We start from the raw sequence: 14,594 nt of genomic DNA on the forward strand, positions 1-14,594 counted from the left end.
GCCCAAAATGGGTTATCTACCTATTATGTAAAAAAACAAAATAGATATTTGTACATTTAGAAACTGTGTACATTGGTGACTATAACTATAATCTACCTGATCTTGAGGCCTACAAAATCGGGAGGAAAAAAATATATATATATATATATTATTTTTCTTATCAACTAGTCAACTAGTACCAACAAGGTCGACTAGTGGATTTACTAGTCGACTAGTAAACTAGTCATATACTAGTAAACTAGTCGACTAGTAAACTTAATTGCTTAATGCCCTAGGCAGTGGCCAAAGAGAAATCACTTTCTGCTTTTGTTCAATATGTAGAGTTTGTGTGTGTGTGTGTGTGTGTGTGTGTGTGTGTGTGTGTGTGTGTGTGTGTGTGTGTGTGTGTGTGTGTGTGTGTGTGTGTGTGTGTGTGTGTGTGTGTGTGTGTGTGTGTGTCTCACTCAGATCGCACTGCCACATAGACGCATGGCCAACCACTGTAATGTGATTGGTGGGTGTTACCTGATGCTGTAATGTGATTGGTGGATGTGTTACCTGACGCTGTCGATGAGCTGCTGGTGCGTGTCAGAGATGAGGATGTCGGGCAGGGCGTCGGCCAGGCTGTCCACGTCTCTCTCCGTGGCGTACTGCTTCAACACCTCGAACAGCTCCTCCTTCACGTCTGGCTCCTCCCCCAGAACCTCCTCCACCTGACCAATAGAGAGAGAGGATACACATCACGTTTCACCGGGACACCCCCCCTCGTCTTGACTGAGTGGACAGACACCCCCCAGGCAGGTGCCAAATCGAGCTAGAAAGGGAAATTAGCATCTCCATGAAGCTTGTCAACATACTGAAGCATAAAGTACTCCTGGTAGATAATACCAGATAATAAAATAAAAGTTTTCACTGTCAGTGGACCAACACCATGGATAACATCACTGTGTTTTATCACTGTCAGTGGACCAACACCATGGATAACATCACTGTGTTCTATCACTGTCAGTGGACCAACACCATGGATAACATCACTGTGTTCTATCACTGTCAGTGGACCAACACCATGGATAACATCACTGTGTTCTATCACTGTCAGTGGACCAACACCATGGATAACATCACTGTGTTGTATCACTGTCAGTGGACCAACACCATGGATAACATCACTGTGTTGTATCACTGTCAGTGGACCAACACCATGGATAACATCACTGTGTTCTATCACTGTCAGGACCAACACCATGGATAACATCACTGTGTTCTATCACTGTCAGTGGACCAACACCATGGATAACATCACTGTGTTTTATCACTGTCAGTGGGCCAACACCATGGATAACATCACTGTGTTTTATCACTGTCAGTGGACCAACACCATGGATAACATCACTGTGTTCTATCACTGTCAGTGGACCAACACCATGGATAACATCACTGTGTTCTATCACTGTCAGTGGACCAACACCATGGATAACATCACTGTGTTCTATCACTGTCAGTGGACCAACACCATGGATAACATCACTGTGTTGTATCACTGTCAGTGGACCAACACCATGGATAACATCACTGTGTTCTATCACTGTCAGTGGACCAACACCATGGATAACATCACTGTGTTCTATCACTGTCAGTGGACCAACACCATGGATAACATCACTGTGTTCTATCACTGTCAGTGGACCAACACCATGGATAACATCACTGTGTTTTATCACTGTCAGGACCAACACCATGGATAACATCACTGTGTTCTATCACTGTCAGTGGGCCAACACCATGGATAACATCACTGTGTTCTATCACTGTCAGTGGACCAACACCATGGATAACATCACTGTGTTCTATCACTGTCAGTGGACCAACACCATGGATAACATCACTGTGTTGTATCACTGTCAGTGGACCAACACCATGGATAACATCACTGTGTTGTATCACTGTCAGTGGACCAACACCATGGATAACATCACTGTGTTCTATCACTGTCAGTGGACCAACACCATGGATAACATCACTGTGTTCTATCACTGTCAGTGGACCAACACCATGGATAACATCACTGTGTTGTATCACTGTCAGTGGACCAACACCATGGATAACATCACTGTGTTTTATCACTGTCAGGACCAACACCATGGATAACATCACTGTGTTCTATCACTGTCAGTGGGCCAACACCATGGATAACATCACTGTGTTCTATCACTGTCAGTGGACCAACACCATGGATAACATCACTGTGTTCTATCACTGTCAGTGGACCAACACCATGGATAACATCACTGTGTTGTATCACTGTCAGTGGACCAACACCATGGATAACATCACTGTGTTGTATCACTGTCAGGACCAACACCATGGATAACATCACTGTGTTCTATCACTGTCAGTGGACCAACACCATGGATAACATCACTGTGTTCTATCACTGTCAGTGGACCAACACCATGGATAACATCACTGTGTTCTATCACTGTCAGTGGACCAACACCATGGATAACATCACTGTGTTCTATCACTGTCAGTGGACCAACACCATGGATAACATCACTGTGTTCTATCACTGTCAGTGGACCAACACCATGGATAACATCACTGTGTTGTATCACTGTCAGTGGACCAACACCATGGATAACATCACTGTGTTTTATCACTGTCAGGACCAACACCATGGATAACATCACTGTGTTCTATCACTGTCAGTGGACCAACACCATGGATAACATCACTGTGTTCTATCACTGTCAGGACCAACACCATGGATAACATCACTGTGTTCTATCACTGTCAGTGGACCAACACCATGGATAACATCACTGTGTTCTATCACTGTCAGTGGACCAACACCATGGATAACATCACTGTGTTTTATCACTGTCAGTGGACCAACACCATGGATAACATCACTGTGTTCTATCACTGTCAGGACCAACACCATGGATAACATCACTGTGTTCTATCACTGTCAGTGGACCAACACCATGGATAACATCACTGTGTTCTATCACTGTCAGTGGACCAACACCATGGATAACATCACTGTGTTCTATCACTGTCAGTGGACCAACACCATGGATAACATCACTGTGTTCTATCACTGTCAGTGGACCAACACCATGGATAACATCACTGTGTTCTATCACTGTCAGTGGACCAACACCATGGATAACATCACTGTGTTTTATCACTGTCAGTGGACCAACACCATGGATAACATCACTGTGTTCTATCACTGTCAGTGGACCAACACCATGGATAACATCACTGTGTTCTATCAAGTCCAGAGTCTCAACACAACCGTCCAGGCGTCCACTATCACATTGTACAGCACTGTGTATACTTCAGTGTATAAGCTTACTTACGCATGATCGCAGGGGTGACGTGACATTGTAATTGGCTGGCAATATTAGTGGGAGGGGCATATGTAAGCTACTGACTGCGGGCCGGCAACCACACTTTGCAATTTTTTTAAATTGCGACCTTTCTAGTTTTTCTATTTTTATTTTGTTTTATTCTTTATTTACCCAGGGAAGTAGCTGAGCACAGGTGCTCATTTTCAGCAACGCCCTGCACATAGAAACACACAGACAGACAGACAGACACACACACACACACACACACACTAAAACCTGGGAGCTGACCAGTACAACCACAGTCTTATACTGTTGGCCACTAAGCAGCTCCAGGGGGTTCAGTGCCTTGCTCAAGGGCACTTAAGCAGTGTTGGGTGAGTGATGACAATCACTTCCCCACCCATATTTTTCCTGCCTGTCCGGGGAATCGAACCGGCAACCTTTCGGCAACAAGGGCACTCCTCTAACCCTTAGGCCACCGCTGCCCCTATGTTGATGCTGATCCCTTTCCAGCAGGACTTGGCATCTGCCCACGGAGCCAAAACTACTAGTAACTGGTGTACTGACCATGGTATTACTGTGCTTCACTGACCAGCCAACTGGCCTGACCTGACCTGAACCCCACAGAGAATCTAGGTTGTATTGTCAAGACTCAAGAGGAAGGTGTGAGACAAAAAGCCCAAACCACACCTGCAATGGGTCGTCAATGCAAACTCCTTGCAACGAAACGGTTGCGAGTAGACGCACATGGCAACCCTTTGGTGTGGTTTTGGCCTGTGAATTGAACCAGTTGAATCACGTGGGTCGACGTGGGTCGAAGTGGGTGTGACAGGACATGTCACACCGCTGGGACGAACGCTAAAACCGTCTCGTCTCGACCCTTTGGTGTGGTTTGGGCTTAATCCATTTAGGCCTGACGTCGAAATAAAAAAAAATGTCTTCTGAAAGAATATATATTCAAAGATTTGTGCCGCATTTTCACGATTTTTCAAAAATAGCAGACCTACAAGCTCGTAGCGCGCCACTCGGTGGCGCGCTATGAGCTTGTAGATCTGCTATTTTTCAATAGCTAAAGTATAACATAATGCTTAGTTAAAACACCAAAAGGGGTTCCCGCCCAGAATGGGTTTTAAGACTGAACAATGCAAAGGAATTCATGGCTGTAATCAAAGCAAACCTGGGCTTCCATCACACCTCAACAGTGCCACAGGCTGATCACCTCAATGCCACCACGCCACATTGATGAAGTAATTTGTTCAAAAATAGCCCAGACTGGCCTGGGCCATGACTCAGTGGTCCAGGCACCTTGGCTGGTAATCCAGTCTGGCAGTGTGCCGCGGGTTTGACTCCCGACGGCCTTTACTGCATGTCTTCTCCCCCATCTCTCCCCCCATTTCATGTCAGCCTGCTGTCTGTCCCTCCATAAAAAATATCAAAAGTAGCCCAGACCAAGAATTGACTGCATACATTAATATACTTTTCAGATGGTCGACATTTCTGGGTTAAAAGACAATTATTTTAGTGGTCGCGTGAAATATTCTAATATTTTGATATTTTATTTTCATGAGCTGTATGTGCCATAATCATCAGGATTAAAACAAAAAAAAAGGTTTATAAATATTTCACTTCATGTGCAATGAATCGAGAGTGTGTGTGTGTGTGTGTGTGTGTGTGTGTGTGTGTGTGTGCCACGATGGACTACCTTAAGCAAGTGTGTGTGTGTGTGTGTGATTATGATAATTTCACAGGAATGTTATGTGAGTTGCGTTGCTACTCAGACAGCCAGACCAATAACTGGGTGTCGATGATGATGGCCGAAGGGGACAGCAGAGTACACACATACTTCATTCTCTTGGTCTGTTTATCCCCAAGAAGCCACATGAGAAGAGCACATAATGTACATTTATTCAAGTACCTTTAAGTACCTTTAAGGTGTGTTTTACATTACTGGAGTATTTACGGTCAGTCAGTACAATTACTTCTACTCTCAGAGGAAAATATTTTAATTTCCACTACGACTATTTGAAAACTTTAGTTACTTCAACAATTTTGATTATTGTTACAAAACTAATGTTAATACACAAGCCTCATATCAATCTAGTGCAGGGGTCTTAAACGTTCCTCAGGCTAAGGAACCCTTAACTGATATATGAAGCAGAGACTAGATTAAACGTTTGTGTCAACCTTCCTACACACATATAAAAAGAACAACAAAGCAGTGATCTGTCATTTTATTCACAACATTATTATTGAATGTAACTTTTTTCACAACATTTATACAGTGGCTTGGAGCAGTGGTTCTCAGACTGCGGGTCGGCACCCCCAGGTGGTCCCCAGATTATCGTAATGTAAACACCAATATTATTTTCTACCCCAACAGTATGAGCCGAATGAGAACGGAAATGAAAGCCTGGGTGCCGAGGCTACCTCAACCGTAAAAAAACCAATATACAGGGTATATGCACATAATGCACAAAATGTTATTGTTAACAACAACATACGACGTACATCTAGTGACTCAGCAGTGAAGTCACACAACTCAGCAGTGCCAGATGAAAGGCTAAGTCCAACATGGAGGTTTTGGGTGAACGTGGTGTGGACTGTGTGAAGGAGCGTCATGGTGTCGTCAGACACCCTGTAGAAGGACAGAGTACCTGCACTGTGGTCCAGGTACACTCCTACTCTGGAGGACATAGGGACTGGGACTGGGATGGGAGTATCAATGCCTCTGTGACTGAAAGTATAACCAAATATGTTGTTACACCCTAAACACCATGATTGTTCATTGAATCCAAATCTACCTGTTCTACCTGTTCTGCTGATATCTTTATCTGAGACTGCTAAAGAAAAACTTCCAAGAAAGCTTATTCTCCACTCTACCTCTAAGTAACAGCGTCCAGTCAGACCCTCTCTACTCAGAACCTGCTGCACTGCAGTGAATCTCTCTGGGTGATCAGGATATGATTGCTGGGTCATCTGTGTTACTTTTCTGTTCCCTTTAGACAGAGACAGGTACTCATTTGCGGTGTTTGGATCCAGTGTGATCGGACGTGAATATTGTAAGAACTCAGCTCTGGTCTTGGGTTCTGGTGGTGACAGTAAAACATCCACTCTGTTCACTGTCTCTGAGACGTTTGTACATTCCTCTGAAAGAATGTCCTCTAGTTTCTCCCTCATCTTGGACATGGCCACAGTCACATCTTCAAAGTATCTCAGAGGACGGACATTGCTGCTGACTGGGTGTGTAGATCCACTGATCGTTGAGAGGGAGGAGGTGTAACGCTGTAGAAAATGGATGTGATCCACTGTGAGTGAGAGCTGCTCCAGCTCAGCATGTCTCCTCCTCAGTTCAGTGACCTCCTGCTCCACACGCCTCCTCAGTTCTTCAGCACGACTCACTTCACGTTTCTGCTGGTCTCTGATCAGCTCCCTCACCTCAGATCGTCTTCTCTCCATGGAAGAGATGAGCTCAGTAAAGATGGCGTCACTGTCCCCCACTGCTCTGTCAGCACAGTGGTTGATGGACTCCACCTCCTGGTGAAGCACCTTCACGTCTTTCTCTCTCTCCTGGATTCTCTGCTGGATGTTCTGCTGACTCGTATCAAGCTCTTTCTGTCTTTCAGTCCGTTCTGCTGCAGCTAAGATCGTATCGTGACCTTTGTGTTCATCCATGGAGCACAGACAACAGATACACTGCTGATCAGTACGACAGAAAACCTTCTTCACCTCATTGTGACGAGAGCAGATGTTCTCCTGAAGATCGCCGGAGGCTTTGACCAGCTTGTGTTTCTTAAAGGCAGGAGACTGGTAGTGAGGCTGGAGGTGAGTGTCACAGTAAGAGACCAGACACTGAAGACAAGTCTTCACAGCTTTCAGTCTCCTCCCAGTGCAGAAATCACAGGCCACATCTCCAGGTCCAGCGTAGCAGTGATCAGGAGGAGCAGCTTGGAGTCCTGTTGATAAATTGGTATATGTATTTATGAATCTGATCAAACATATTTCATTTGTAAAATTGTATGTGCCTGTACCCTCATATTTGGTAGCCTAATAGGAGCCAGCATGACTATATGCTGCCTGGTAACTATTGTTTTTTGTTAACGTCTATCTGCCTTACCACCAATCTGTGTTAGACTGTGTGTCTGTTTTCCCGCAAGATATCCTGCCACACTGCTTTGTTGTTGCTTTCTTGTAATAATACGTTTCATTACTTTATTGGTTTATAAATGTATATCTGACACAGACAGCTAGTGAGCTGTATTTACAAGAGAACTTCAATTGGTCTCACCTGTCCTTTTCAGGCTTTCCACCACCTCAGCCAACATGGTGTTTTTCTTCAGAACAGGTCTTGGGATGAAGCTGTGTCTGCATTGTGGACAAGTGAACCTTCCTCTCTGATCGTCCTGGTTCCAGAATCTCTCGATACACCTCCTGCAGTAGCTGTGTCCACAGGGAACAGTCACTGGATCCTTCAGTAGATCCAGACAGATCGAACAACACAACTGTTCCTGGTCCAGTTGAAGTCCCTGCTGCGCCATTTCAGTACGACTGTCTGTATGACTGACTGACTAACAGATTGAGTTAAGGTTGGCTTCATTTCCTCAGAGATCACATGTCATGATATGAGAGCTTCTTTCTGGTTGGTTCCTCAGAGGTGGAAGCCTATGAATAGGCTTGGCAGGAATTTGACACTCAGGGTTCAAGGTCCGTCTATATTAGCTTGTGTGCAGGAGGTGCATGAGAGTGGTATATCATTCCACAGTAGTAGCTTTTCATATTTTCAATGTTTTGCATATTTTTGTATATAATGCCTAATTAAAAGGCACAATAAATCATTGTCTTCGTGTAAGTAATCAACGGGGGAAGTTTCATGGTGATAACTATTAATTCAATTTGTACCATATTCACCTATATCATACTGTACGTCAGGGTTCCCCAATTAATTTTCCTCAAGGGCCATATTTTGACTATAGGGAACCAGGCTGGGGGCCGAGTCTGCACGCGCGAAAAATTGGGTTTTTTATTTTTTCATTAATTAATAAAAATCACACCCGTGTGAACTGAGTGGTGCAAGGTCTTATATAGTCTGATCAGCTATGTCAGTGACGTCACACACTAACCATGGCAACCATGCTAGTTTTTTGGTACGAACAAACACGAGTACACGGGTACACGGGTACAAAGCCAGTTGTTGGAGTGGTTTGCACCACTCAAAAATTGTTCTCAACCAGTGGTCCGGGGACCACCAGTTTGACATGCATAGGCTACTGACCCCCATTTAATGCCATTTATATCTGGGATATAAATATATTTATATCCCAGATATATATTTATATCTTATGACATCTGCTGTAAAATGAATCGTCCAGTTTGGGACATAAATAAACTTGACCTTTAACCTATATGGCCATTTTTAAAAGGACTGTTAAAAACTCACCTTTTTAGACAGTCCTTTCCATAGCTTAGTTAAATATTGATTGCTTTATTTTAACTCTATTTTTGTCTTACTTTATTAGTGACTTGTTTTACTTTTATTGACTATATATTATTGACTTGTTTTACTTGTATTGTTATTAAAGCACTTTGTGACTGTGATTGTCTGTGAAAGCTTAGGTGCTCTATGAATAAACTTTACTTACTTACAATGCCCTCCGAATCCGATATGCCCTTATTTGGTCATATCGGAATCGGCAAGTACGCCCTGCACCAATCCGATACCACATTTTATTTAATCACGTAATGCGCGCAGCACGGTGAGACGGGGCCGCCCCGGTATTGAAAACGCACATCTCCAGCCGTAGGTGTGAACGCCTTTGCCGACGTGCGAATGGGGGACAATTTAAAACAAAGGCGGCTTGCTGTAGTTTGCGACTAACTAAATTTGCATGCACAAGGGCTGCCAAGTAGACTATCTTTTGTTGTTTTTCTTTCTCCCCCTCTCTTCGAAGTTAGACTGGACAAATAAACTCTAAACTGACTGGGCCACGGTGGTCTGACGCTCATGGTAACTTGCGCCGTGGGTGGAACGGGTGGAAAAGTTTGGTTACATTTTAATGCATCTGTCAATAATGCATTGTATTAAACCCAAATGCGATACCTTTGCATCATGTCTGCACCGAGTCGAAACAACACGGGAGCCGTCAGCTGCTAGCCTGGCGCGGCCAGACTCATAGCGAGGATTCACTGACGCTTCCTCCCCGCATATGATATATATTTGCGGGGAGGAAGCTTAGTTATAATATCTCCCGCAGATCGATTGAATAGTCTCACATAATACGTGACGTATTCCAATGTGCATCAGTGCATGCAACTTCTCAATCTATCGCTGCTGAAAAGGCAGAGCTACAAGCTCACAACGCAGTGCAACCAGACGCGGTGTGAGCTTGTAGACTGGCTATTTTTGGTGCGTGACACCAATGTACGATGATGCATTATGCATTTAAAGTGACGGTACACAATTAACAGTTCCCTCTGTCTTTTAGAAAGGCACTGTATAAGGCCCTAGTAAAATGTAGTGCAAACTGCAAAGGGGTGCCTTGGTTGGTTAAAATAAAGAGAAGATTATTAAAATATAATAAGCATATATATAATATGCATAGTGTGTGTGTGTGTGTGTGTGTGTGTGTGTGTGTGTGTGTGTGTGTGTGTGTGTGTGTGTGTGTGTGTGTGTGTGTGTGTGTGTGTGCTTGCATGCAAAGTGGAACATCACCAGGGCTAAACTTCACGTTATTCTACGTGATAACGCAACCAACATGAGTACATGTACTTTACACTTTTTTAAAAAAAGCACTGGTATCGGTATCGGTATCGGTATCGGCTAACACATAAATTGTTGGATCGGAATCGGATCGGAAACGAAAAAAGGGTATCGGGACATCCCTAGTAATCACATACAAATAGACCAATTATTTGTTTACAAACATTGGGACTGGGCGCACGGGTGACTGTTTCATGTAATCAATTCCCAACAGATCTCCAAACCTGTTGTTTTGGGGAGCGCTGGTTTCAGTAAATTCAACCTCCTCTTGTGAGTTGGCTAGTGAGATTCACCCTAGGATACATTTATACTTCAAAGCCCAACTGATGGATAATTTTGAATTATTGTAGATCTGTTATTTTGTGGATGGAAGTTTCCATGTTCCCAATGACTTTGTATCTTCATGCCCCATGTATTTTTCATGCCCTGTATCCCACTAAGTTACATCTCATTTCTGCCCCAGCGTAAAACAGATAGTATTAAATCTCACTCTCCCCCAGTCAGCGAGTAAGATAAAGAATTGTTGTTTCCCGAGTCTACCGTTGTCTGCCTTTCTGTGGAAAACACCCTGTTATTCGGCCTTTGCCAGAGCAGACAAGTTGTCTGCTAGTCACATTAGCTGGTTGAATTTATCTTAAATTATGAACTACATTTACATGATTAACTACATATCCCATACATTATGCTTCCTGGTTTGGACAGGATGTGATTGTTTGAACTTCCTTTGGTTATTTGACACATTGCTTTGTGTAGCCTTCTCAAATCTTGATTAAAATGATATATATACTGTGTCCATTTTGTGGCACGCCGGAGAGACATTTTGTAATTTGGCTGTATGTGGGATCTGTTCTATTCTCTCCAAACTGAAAATTAATTGACTAAACCATAATGCTTCTGACTGGACAATCATTCTTTCAGTGGACTCATCTTTTTTATTGGGTATTTAAAGGTATTTTTCTAAAGAGTATTTCCTGCTTAAGGTAACATTTGGATATTGATCATTTCTCTTAAAAGTATTCCTGTTAATGCTAAAACTTATAACATTAACAATCTAAATTGCATTCTTAATGCCCCCTGACTGGGGTTTATGATGGAACACCAATTCTATATTAATGACTTTAAAGGTATTAATATAGAATTACAGTTTTACAAGTTAATATGCACTTGGTTTAATCAGGTTTTACAGTCCTTCTGACTTGAGTATTTGTACTCTATTACATTTCCAGAGTTTCACTCTGCCACTTCCTATCAAAATTGAGGAAGCATTACTCAAATATAATAATTTAAAACAGTCTAACAAGACCCCATTAAGATCCATATTCCTATTACTAAAATTTCCATCACCAACAGTATTGTGCACAGAGAACAGCTGATATACAAGCTCACATCGCATCGCAGATGCGACTGTTGTGAGCGTAGAGGTCTGCGCGTGCGCAACACCATCGCGGGACGAAGCATAGATTATACTTGATGGGCTGCAGCCGTGGACAAACAGGCTCTGCTGCCGTGATCATGAGTGCACCTCACGTTCTTATGACAGCGACTGGAGGTGTGGTTTTGAGGACAACCGTTTTGAATTGCTATTATTGTTCAAACACAACAGAAACCAAGGATTATATATTTCAAGGGCGAGAGATCACAATAAAAATCCTAATCATTCTTCCTCCACACTGGGAGAAAAACAGCATCTGAAAGTTTGATGGGGCATTTTTTACACGTGAGTGCAGTTAGAACTTTTCCATTGCATCTTATGAGAGGTGGTGTTCTTCTGCTGCCTTTATGCGCGTGCACGTTTCTTATCAGTGTGACGTCGTCTGATAAGGCGTCTATGTGTTTGTTCAGTAGCAGTGTTGTTTTGAAGTGTGCTGTCAGAACACAACTCCAGGGCCTTCTGTCAGAACACTCACCCTCTGGTTGAACTCCAGGGCCTTCTGTCAGAACACTCACCCTCTGGTTGAACTCCAGGGCCTTCTGTCAGAACACTCACCCTCTGGTTGAACTCCAGGGCCTTCTGTCAGAACACTCACCCTCAGGTAGAACTCCAGGGCCTTCTGTCAGAACACTCACCCTCAGGTAGAACTCCAGGGCCTTCTGTCAGAACACTCACCCTCTGGTTGAACCCCAGGGCCTTCTGTCAGAACACTCACCCTCTGGTTGAACTCCAGGTCCTTCTGTCAGAACTCACCCTCTGGTTGAACCCCAGGGCCTTCTGTCAGAACACTCACCCTCTGGTTGAACTCCAGGGCCTTCTGTCAGAACACTCACCCTCTGGTTGAACCCCAGGGCCTTCTGTCAGAACACTCACCCTCTGGTTGAACCCCAGGGCCTTCTGTCAGAACACTCACCCTCAGGTAGAACTCCAGGGCCTTCTGTCAGAACACTCACCCTCTGGTTGAACTCCAGGGCCTTCTGTCAGAACACTCACCCTCTGGTTGAACTCCAGGGCCTTCTGTCAGAACACTCACCCTCTGGTTGAACTCCAGGGCCTTCTGTCAGAACACTCACCCTCTGGTTGAACTCCAGGGCCTTCTGTCAGAACACTCACCCTCTGGTTGAACCCCAGGGCCTTCTGTCAGAACACTCACCCTCTGGTTGAACTCCAGGTCCTTCTGTCAGAACTCACCCTCTGGTTGAACCCCAGGGCCTTCTGTCAGAACACTCACCCTCTGGTTGAACTCCAGGGCCTTCTGTCAGAACACTCACCCTCTGGTTGAACTCCAGGGCCTTCTGCGCGCGGCTCTCCCTGACGGGGTCCGTGCTCTGGGACAGCACCCTCATGCTGCTGCTGAGGCGCTTGGGCCGCCGCGCCGTCATGCTGAGCACGCCCAGGCGCAGCGGGCGGCCCTGCGCCGCCTTGATCATGGCGGCGGCCGCGTCGTGCTGCTTGACGGGGATGCCGTTGACCTCCATCACGTAGTCGGCGGCCTTGAGGCCCTGACGGCCCGCGGGGCCGTTGGGCATGCAGTCCTCCACCATCAGGGGACTGTCCCCCACGATGGTGAAGCCGAAACGACCGTCCGGCCCCGGGTTAATGTTGATCTGTGTGGAGGAGGAGGAGGAGGTGGAAAAGATTAAAGCTCGTTCTAAGGGTGCACTCACACGGTTAATGCAATTCTCTGTGCTCGTTGGGTGTTGTGTCATGGCCGCCCAGCGGCCCAATGCATTTCCAATGGAGGTCACATGGTTTGACCCAACATTGTGTTGTGTGAGGGGGAGGGGCGGACGACTGCGCCCCTCCCCCATGTAGTGTCATGGCCGCCCCAATGCATTTCCAATGGAAGTCACATGGTTTGTAGTCCACATTTTGGACTACAAGCTGTTGTATGGCTTTCGGCTGTGTTTCGACTGCGCCCCTCCCCCTCAACACAAATGTTGTGTCAAACCATGTGACTCCCATTGGAAATGCATTGGGCCGCTGGGCGGCCATGACACAAAACCCAACGAGCACAGAGAATTGCATGAAAGGTGTGAGCTCAGCCTAAGGCCTCACTCAGACCTTTACTGCATTGCTGTATGCTTGTTGGATGAATGTTGTGTAGTGTCATGGCCGCCCCAATGCATTTCCAATGGGAGTCACATGGTTTGACACAACATTTGTGTTGAGGGGGAGGCGCGCAGTCGAAACACAGCCGAAAGCCATACAACAGCTTGTAGTCCAAAATGTGGACTACAAACCATGTGACTTCCATTGGAAATGCATTGGGGCGGCCATGACACTACACAACATTCATACAACAAGCATGCAGTAAAGGTCTGAGTGAGGCCTTACATGATATACTTTGACTGTTTTTCTTCATCGTCAAATTGTAGGGGGACTGTAGGTTTCCCCAAACATTGGGTCGACGAGACCCATTTTGATATTTGGGTCATGGACCCAGTCCCATTTTCTTTTCCTACATTTAAAATATATACCGTATGTTTCAAAAGATGTATTTATTTTCTAATTTAAAAAAAAAAATTGTATACATTTTAAAAACAAATCTAAGAAATTCCCTTAAAAAAATAAAAAATAATTAAGAATTGGTGAAAATAGCCGGTCTACAAGCTCACGACATGGCGCGAAGCAGCACGTTGTACATCTGCTATTTTCAGTTTGGGTTTGGGAACCCCTGATCTAGAACAGGGGTTCTCAACGTTTTTGGCCGGGGACTCCCGAAAATGCTTTGGCAACGTCTCTTCATTTCCATTTCATTGTCATTCAGTTGCATAAAAATCACACCCGTGTGAACTGAGTGGTGTAAGGTCTTATATAGACTGATCAGCTGTGGTCTGACGTAATGTCTGACGTAATGAAATCACACCCATGTGAACTGGGTGACCATAGCAACCATGCTCATTTTTGAGTGGTGTAAACCACTCCTACAACTGGCTTTTGTGTGCAGAAAAAAATGAGCATGGTTGCTATGTTCAAAATAATTTCTGACGTAATTAAATCACACCCGGGTGAACTGGATGACCGTAGCAACCATGGTCATTTTTTCTGCACAAAAAAAGCCAGTTGT

At 44.7% G+C, this 14,594-nt stretch overlaps 2 protein-coding genes across 2 annotated transcripts in view; both read right to left on the minus strand.

The window, feature by feature from the left end:
* Positions 1–14,594, minus strand: part of grid2ipa (glutamate receptor, ionotropic, delta 2 (Grid2) interacting protein, a) — a gene marked incomplete at both ends in the record, with an annotated part of 153,290 nt that overhangs the window by 108,403 nt on the left and 30,293 nt on the right. The window contains 2 exons of the mRNA XM_079520927.1: positions 538–692; positions 12,796–13,131. Coding sequence (XP_079377053.1) covers positions 538–692; positions 12,796–13,131 — 491 coding nt within the window. The remainder of the gene's footprint in view (positions 1–537; positions 693–12,795; positions 13,132–14,594) is intronic.
* LOC306936256 (tripartite motif-containing protein 16-like) lies at positions 5,109–7,873 on the minus strand (the record flags this gene model as incomplete). Its single annotated transcript, XM_079519747.1, has 3 exons — positions 5,109–5,195; positions 5,847–7,291; positions 7,624–7,873. 3 exons carry the CDS (start codon positions 7,871–7,873, stop codon positions 5,109–5,111), a joined length of 1,782 nt encoding a protein of 593 aa, XP_079375873.1.

Source organism: Electrona antarctica (assembly GCF_951216825.1).
Source record: "Electrona antarctica genome assembly, chromosome: 14".
Classification (NCBI taxonomy): Eukaryota; Metazoa; Chordata; class Actinopteri; order Myctophiformes; family Myctophidae; genus Electrona; species Electrona antarctica.